The sequence below is a fragment of the Primulina huaijiensis genome, chromosome 3, assembly GCF_012295235.1.
Source record: "Primulina huaijiensis isolate GDHJ02 chromosome 3, ASM1229523v2, whole genome shotgun sequence".
Lineage (NCBI taxonomy): Eukaryota > Viridiplantae > Streptophyta > Magnoliopsida > Lamiales > Gesneriaceae > Primulina > Primulina huaijiensis.
Window position 1 is genome coordinate 25,478,675 of NC_133308.1, and position 7,231 is coordinate 25,485,905.

The 7,231-nt window shown below is 34.6% G+C and overlaps 2 protein-coding genes across 2 annotated transcripts in view; both read right to left on the reverse strand.

Annotated features, from left to right (window-relative positions):
* Nucleotides 1-1,738, reverse strand: part of LOC140972614 (protein ILITYHIA) — a 26,180-nt gene extending 24,442 nt beyond the window's left edge. The window contains exons 1-4 of the mRNA XM_073435007.1: nt 1,584-1,738; nt 757-955; nt 508-684; nt 157-279 (exon numbers count right to left, since the gene is read on the reverse strand). Coding sequence (XP_073291108.1) covers nt 157-279; nt 508-684; nt 757-955; nt 1,584-1,738 — 654 coding nt within the window. The remainder of the gene's footprint in view (nt 1-156; nt 280-507; nt 685-756; nt 956-1,583) is intronic.
* Nucleotides 1,739-3,421: 1,683 nt separating this feature from the next.
* Nucleotides 3,422-6,740, reverse strand: LOC140972615 (protein ILITYHIA-like). The gene is made up of 6 exons (XM_073435008.1): nt 6,630-6,740; nt 6,362-6,553; nt 5,059-5,223; nt 4,810-4,986; nt 4,459-4,581; nt 3,422-3,538 (listed from the first exon to the last, which is right to left on the reverse strand). Exons 1-6 carry the CDS (start codon nt 6,738-6,740, stop codon nt 3,422-3,424), a joined length of 885 nt encoding a protein of 294 aa, XP_073291109.1.
* Nucleotides 6,741-7,231: the final 491 nt, after the last annotated feature.

Below are 7,231 nucleotides of genomic sequence, written 5' to 3' on the forward strand. Positions count from 1 at the left end.
TTTTGTATGACTTACTACTGTCTCCATCTATTTGAATTTATAATCATTATGCTATGATCAATATGAACACATTGTCTACAAATTTAAACTCCTCAAGCAAGTGGAACAGAATAGTTGAAAATCTAACATCCAACATTTGAAGATGCAGGTACTAACCTTTTTGTTCAAGTAATTCTCAAATATGGGAAACAACAACGAAACACTCTCTCTTCCATGCTTGTCAATAATCATAATACCAGCATCAATCATTCTTCCTCGAACATCTGCATTTGGATCAGCCTGCAGTCATAAATTGTTCATGATGCACGTTCATTATTTTCCAGATAGATAAAACTAAAGGCAAGGGCATTTGAGGAAACTAAATAAGTAGCAAACCATGTAGCAAATGTAGGTAAAATTGTGTCTACTTGACTTCTTTAAACGTTTTGGTCTAAATAATTTGAGGTGCATCAGAATAAACATATCCAATGTTATTGACCTAGCTTGCGAGAAGTGAGGGATAAATACCAGAGCTCGTGATATCAGGAATGTCATCACAACTGGAAGATCTTTGGTTTGAAGAACATCTGCTGCACAGAGTAAAGCTAAAGCAATCCCTTGTCTTCCCACCCAACCAGCGTCAATATTCTCCTCAGGAATTCCAACATCACGGATATATAAAGAAAACAAGGTTGATAGAGACTCCTAAAATTAGTCACCATTAGAAAACCACATTGGCTATGCATCACCAGTTTGAAAGTTAGATCAGTAAATCACCTGAATTGTATCAGGGTTTTCATCCATGGCCGCAGCAAGTGCCTCTGCAGCAGCAACTCGAACAGAATAATTAACATGTGAAAGTGCTTTAAAAAGTCCAGAGTAATCAGTGCCAAAGTCATATCGATAACAATCCCACACAACTTCTGCAGCTCCTACGACTGACTGCGTATGGTGAGGAAGTATTTTATCAGTTATCCTTTTAGATAGGAACTAAGTTTTTAAGAAAAAGACACAAATCCAGGAAAAGAATTTTCCGTTGTTATAATGATTGGTGCTGCACAAGAAATCGAGCATAACATTCCAAACTATGTTTCAAAATAGAGGTCATCAAAGTTTCTAAGCATTTCCGTGACATCTTATTATTATTATTATTTTTTTTTTAATAGGAAACTAGAATATATTATAATGATAATAAAATTGTACAATAAGCAGATAAGCAATCCACACGTTACAAGGGAAATAAAATCAACGCTAGAACGTCATAATCACGATCATACATATTTCCAATCCCTAACTAAATCTGAGATACATAGATGTTTATACTCGGGCAATATTGTCGACCAACTCGCGACTCTGAATTTTATTTTCTCCCAGACTTCGTCTACGGACTCCGAAGTCTCTTCAAAAATTCTTTTATTTCTTTCCAACCATATCAACCAAAATATGCAATGAATTATCATATACCAGAACATCGTATGTCGTCTCCCTGTTTGCAAACATGGTTCCATAATAAACATGTCTTTCGCCTTTTTCGGAAACTTTCATAGAAAACACATCTCTTTTAGCGCTTTTATCCAAATGTTAGTTGAGAACGAACAATGCACCAATAAATTATCATGATTCTCCTCTTGCTTTCGGCACGAACAACACCATTGCGGGCATAAGGCACAGGCTGCCCACCTTCTTTGCAGTGAATCGCAAGTTGGTAGTTTCCCCAAAGCCACAATCCACGAGAAAACTTGAACCTTTGGCGGGACATGTACTTTCCATGTATTGTTTTTTTTTATCAGAAACTAAGATTTTTTTTCCATATATTGTGATAGTATGAAAATGAGGGAAATTTGAAAACAGGAAAAAAGAATTGTAAACAATCTAACAGTAAACAATCCTGAGGAATCCCCCAGCCAAATTCTAAAATCCTCGATACCCCACTCCAACTGGACGGCCTTTAAGACCCCTAAGAGAACAGTGAACTCACGCACTTCCACCTCTTTAAAATTTCTTCTAAATTGCACATCCCATTGGATAAAAGAATTGACGCTGCTAGTGACGACATCTACAAAGCTAATGACTGGTTTGTTTGTTGATGTGGAAATCTGAAATAATGAAGGAAAACGATCTTTTCACGAAACCCCCCTACCCAAACATCCTCCCAAAAACGAATAATATTACCCTCTTTGAGCACCCCCCTAACCAACTGATGAAAAGCCGGGTAAGATCAAGATATACATTTCCAAGGGCTTCTGAAAGTCGAATTCTCCGCCAATCCCACGTCCCATCCATTATCTTGAAGACCATAAATACTGATAATTACTTTTTTCCACAGTGTCCCCCTTTCCACAGTGAGAGCAGAAGTCCTGTAACACCATTTTGTGTTGCAAAACAAGCGATTTCTCGGCCATTGTGGAACGTGAACAGCCTACTATAAAAAATTTGGGGTTTTCTTCTCTATTTATAATTTCAGGTCCACTTTCCTTTCTCAGCCACCTACCTTCTTCAAGACTTGTTTTTGTATTTTTTTAAAGTTATTAGCAATAGAAATACAAGATGCTTTTGGTAAAATAATTATGTCTCGATATGTTATTTTGATTAATTGGATGTCTGTTTTATTTTAGTAATGCTGTGTAACTTTCAAATATATGCATTGGTGTATCAACAAATATGTTTTAACTTTTAATTTTTATTTGTTAAAAATAATCTATATAAATATCCATTATCCATTGTGATTTATATATTTTTAAATATTTATCTAAAACTTTTTAAATAAATTTTTTTATTTTGTTTAAAACAATTTGGGACAATCATTGTGACCATTCCGTTACATATAACTCGAACAATAGCATCCACAACGGCCTTTGCGACCGTCTTGGCTAACAATGCTTCCATATATCTCAAATTACAAGAACACTTCAGAGCAAAAGTCTAACACCAAAGAAATTCCCTTGAAAGGGTTTCTAACTGCTCAACATTATATAAATAAAATATTTTTTCCTTTCGATAAGAAAATAAGAACGCTAGTAAGCTAAAATGTTAACATGAGGATAAAACATCCTCTTAATGCCTGCAACAAATACTACATGACACCCCACTTGGCCTTTCTAGTCATGACATAAAAGATCTCAAATGTGTGACCATTAATTATAGCAATGAACAAAATGGAATTCCTTCGGGTTGTGTTTGGATTGATTGGATTTTAAATCCATTTATTTCAAATTATTTGACTTCCTTTAATGGGAAAAATTCAAGTGAATTTCAAATCCAATCCATATCTAGTTGTGCAATTGCAAGCTTTACCAAGCACACCCCAATTGAGGGATGACATTTTTATGCTTTTCACTTTGCAATACATAATGGGCATTCGATTTACATGGCTGTATCCTGGAAAATCCTTGAGCCTTGATTTGGATTAAGGTTCCATGCATGGAACAAAGAGTCGTAAGTTCTAATAGAGAATATTTACAAGAACAGAAACCGTAGCTCTCCAACGACCAGATTCAAGGGTGAAGGGTGGAGCCAAGACCCCAAGCTTAGGGGTCACAAAATTTTTGAAGGATATTATCTTAAATATAAGATATAATGTTATCTTCAAAGTTGTAAAAATTTCGACAATATTTATACTCCAAAAATATTGAATATTTTAAATGCTTTTGAGGTGACAAGAAATATACTCTTTTCAATATCCACCAACCTTCTGACAGTTATGCAATTGGCTGTACACAACTTGCATTGCACTAGTAAAACAAGAGCATGTTTTCAAATTTTAATTATCCACAAATAAACACATTATATCCCTTTTTCATCTAGACTACATTCATGGCATATTCAGCTAAAGCACATGTAAATGATATAATTATCAAAGTGAAGTTCTACCACCGTTCACCATAAAATCAATTAAATAAACTCATGTCGGTAAATTAAGATGCATTTCTAAGAAGGCCCTTATCAATGATTGTAAGACTGAGAATTTATGAAACTACAGATTTATGGTCTAAATAATTTTAGAACAAAGACACTTTTTCCTTATTTAGTTGATAATTCTCTTAAATTTTAGCGAAAAGATTTGCTTAATTGTGCTGGACATGCTACTTAATAATCACATCGAAATGTAGAGCGTGGACCAATTTGTAATTAGAGTGTGTTTAATTCAAATTAACTGCAATTTATCAACAATAAATTATAATTATAATTCTGTGAAATCTGACTTTCTCTAGAACTCGCATCAAATTAATGAACTCAAGTAACTCTCCCTCAGTAAGATGTCTCCTGAATCTCACATCCCAAATTAAAGAAAAACTACTCCCACTATTGACGACTTCTACGAANTTTTGTATGACTTACTACTGTCTCCATCTATTTGAATTTATAATCATTATGCTATGATCAATATGAACACATTGTCTACAAATTTAAACTCCTCAAGCAAGTGGAACAGAATAGTTGAAAATCTAACATCCAACATTTGAAGATGCAGGTACTAACCTTTTTGTTCAAGTAATTCTCAAATATGGGAAACAACAACGAAACACTCTCTCTTCCATGCTTGTCAATAATCATAATACCAGCATCAATCATTCTTCCTCGAACATCTGCATTTGGATCAGCCTGCAGTCATAAATTGTTCATGATGCACGTTCATTATTTTCCAGATAGATAAAACTAAAGGCAAGGGCATTTGAGGAAACTAAATAAGTAGCAAACCATGTAGCAAATGTAGGTAAAATTGTGTCTACTTGACTTCTTTAAACGTTTTGGTCTAAATAATTTGAGGTGCATCAGAATAAACATATCCAATGTTATTGACCTAGCTTGCGAGAAGTGAGGGATAAATACCAGAGCTCGTGATATCAGGAATGTCATCACAACTGGAAGATCTTTGGTTTGAAGAACATCTGCTGCACAGAGTAAAGCTAAAGCAATCCCTTGTCTTCCCACCCAACCAGCGTCAATATTCTCCTCAGGAATTCCAACATCACGGATATATAAAGAAAACAAGGTTGATAGAGACTCCTAAAATTAGTCACCATTAGAAAACCACATTGGCTATGCATCACCAGTTTGAAAGTTAGATCAGTAAATCACCTGAATTGTATCAGGGTTTTCATCCATGGCCGCAGCAAGTGCCTCTGCAGCAGCAACTCGAACAGAATAATTAACATGTGAAAGTGCTTTAAAAAGTCCAGAGTAATCAGTGCCAAAGTCATATCGATAACAATCCCACACAACTTCTGCAGCTCCTACGACTGACTGCGTATGGTGAGGAAGTATTTTATCAGTTATCCTTTTAGATAGGAACTAAGTTTTTAAGAAAAAGACACAAATCCAGGAAAAGAATTTTCTGTTGTTATAATGATTGGTGCTGCACAAGAAATCGAGCATAACATTCCAAACTATGTTTCAAAATAGAGGTCATCAAAGTTTCTAAGCATTTCCGTGACATCTTATTATTATTATTTTTTTTTTGATAGGAAACTAGAATATATTATAATGATAATAAAATTGTACAATAAGCGGATAAGCAATCCACACGTTACAAGGGAAATAAAATCAACACTAGAACGCCATAATCACGACCATACATATTTCCAATCCCTAACTAAATCTGAGATATATAGATGTTTATACTCGGGCAATATTGTCGACCAACTCGCGACTCTGAATTTTATTTTCTCCCAGACTTCGTCCACGGACTCCGACGTCTCTTCAAAAATTCTTCTATTTCTTTCCAACCATATCGACCAAAATATGCAATGAATTATCATATACCAGAACATCGTATGTTGTCTCCCTGTTTGCAAACACGGTTCCCTAATAAACATGTCTTTCGCCTTTTTCGGAAACGTTCATAGAAAACCCATCTCTTTTAGCGCTTTTATCCAAATGTTTTTTTTTCATAAGAAACTTACTTATATTAATATGAAATAGTTTTTCAGTTACAAGAAGTGGACTAGTGGTCCACTAAGAACAAATATGAAACACTAAATTAGCAATACACATAAGTCCAGTCCCTTAAAAGATCTAGTGTTGATAAACTCTGAAAATCTTTATTTATCCAAATGTTAGTTGAGAACGAACAATGCACCAATAAATTATCCTGATTCTCCTTTTGCTTTCGGCACGAACAACACCATTGCGGGCATAAGGCAGAGGCTGGCCACCTTCTTTGCAGTGAATCGCAAGTTGGTAGTTTCCCCAAAGCCACAATCCACGAGAAAACTTCAACCTTTGGCGGGACATGTACTTTCCATATATTGTATTTTTTTTTATCAGAAACTAAGATTTTTTTTCCATTTATTGTGATAGTATGAAAATGAGGGAAATTTGAAAACGGGAAAAAAGAATTGTAAAAAGATATAACAGTAAACAATCCTGAGGAATCCCTCACCCAAATTCTAAAATCCTCGATACCCCACTCCAACTGGACGGCCTTTAAGACCCTTAAGAGAACAGTGAACTCACGCACTTCCACCTCATTAAAATTTCTTCTAAATCGCACATCCCATTGGATAAAAGAATTGACGCTGCTAGTGACAACATCTACAAAGCTAATGACTGGTTTGTTTGTTGATGTGGAAATCTGAAATAATGAAGGAAAACGCTCTTTTCACGAAACCCCCCTACCCAAACATCCTCCCAAAAATGAATAATATTACCCTCTTTGAGCACCCCCCTAACCAACTGATGAAAAGCCGGGTAAGATCAAGATATACATTTCCAAGGGCTTCTGAAAGTCGAATTCCCCGCCAATCCCACGTCCCATTCATTATCTTGAAGATCATAAATACTGATAATTACTTTTTTCCACAGTGTCCCCCTTTCCACAGTGAGAGCAGAAGTCCTGTAACACCATTTTGTGTTGCAAAACAAGCGATTTCTTGGCCATTGTGGAACGTGAACAGCCTACTATAAAAAATTTGGGGTTTTCTTCTCTATTTATAATTTCAGGTCCACTTTCCTTTCTCAGCCACCTACATTCTTCAAGACTTGTTTTTGTATTTTTTTAAAGTTATTAGCAATAGAAATACAAGATGCTTTTGGTAAAATAATTATGTCTCGATATGTTATTTTGATTAATTCGATGTCTGTTTTATTTTAGTAATGATGTGTAACTTTCAAATATATGCATTGGTATATCAACAAATATGTTTTAACTTTTAATTTTTATTTGTTAAAAATAATCTATATAAATATCCATTATCCATTGTGATTTATATATTTTTAAATATTTATCTAAAACTTTTTAAATAAATTTTTT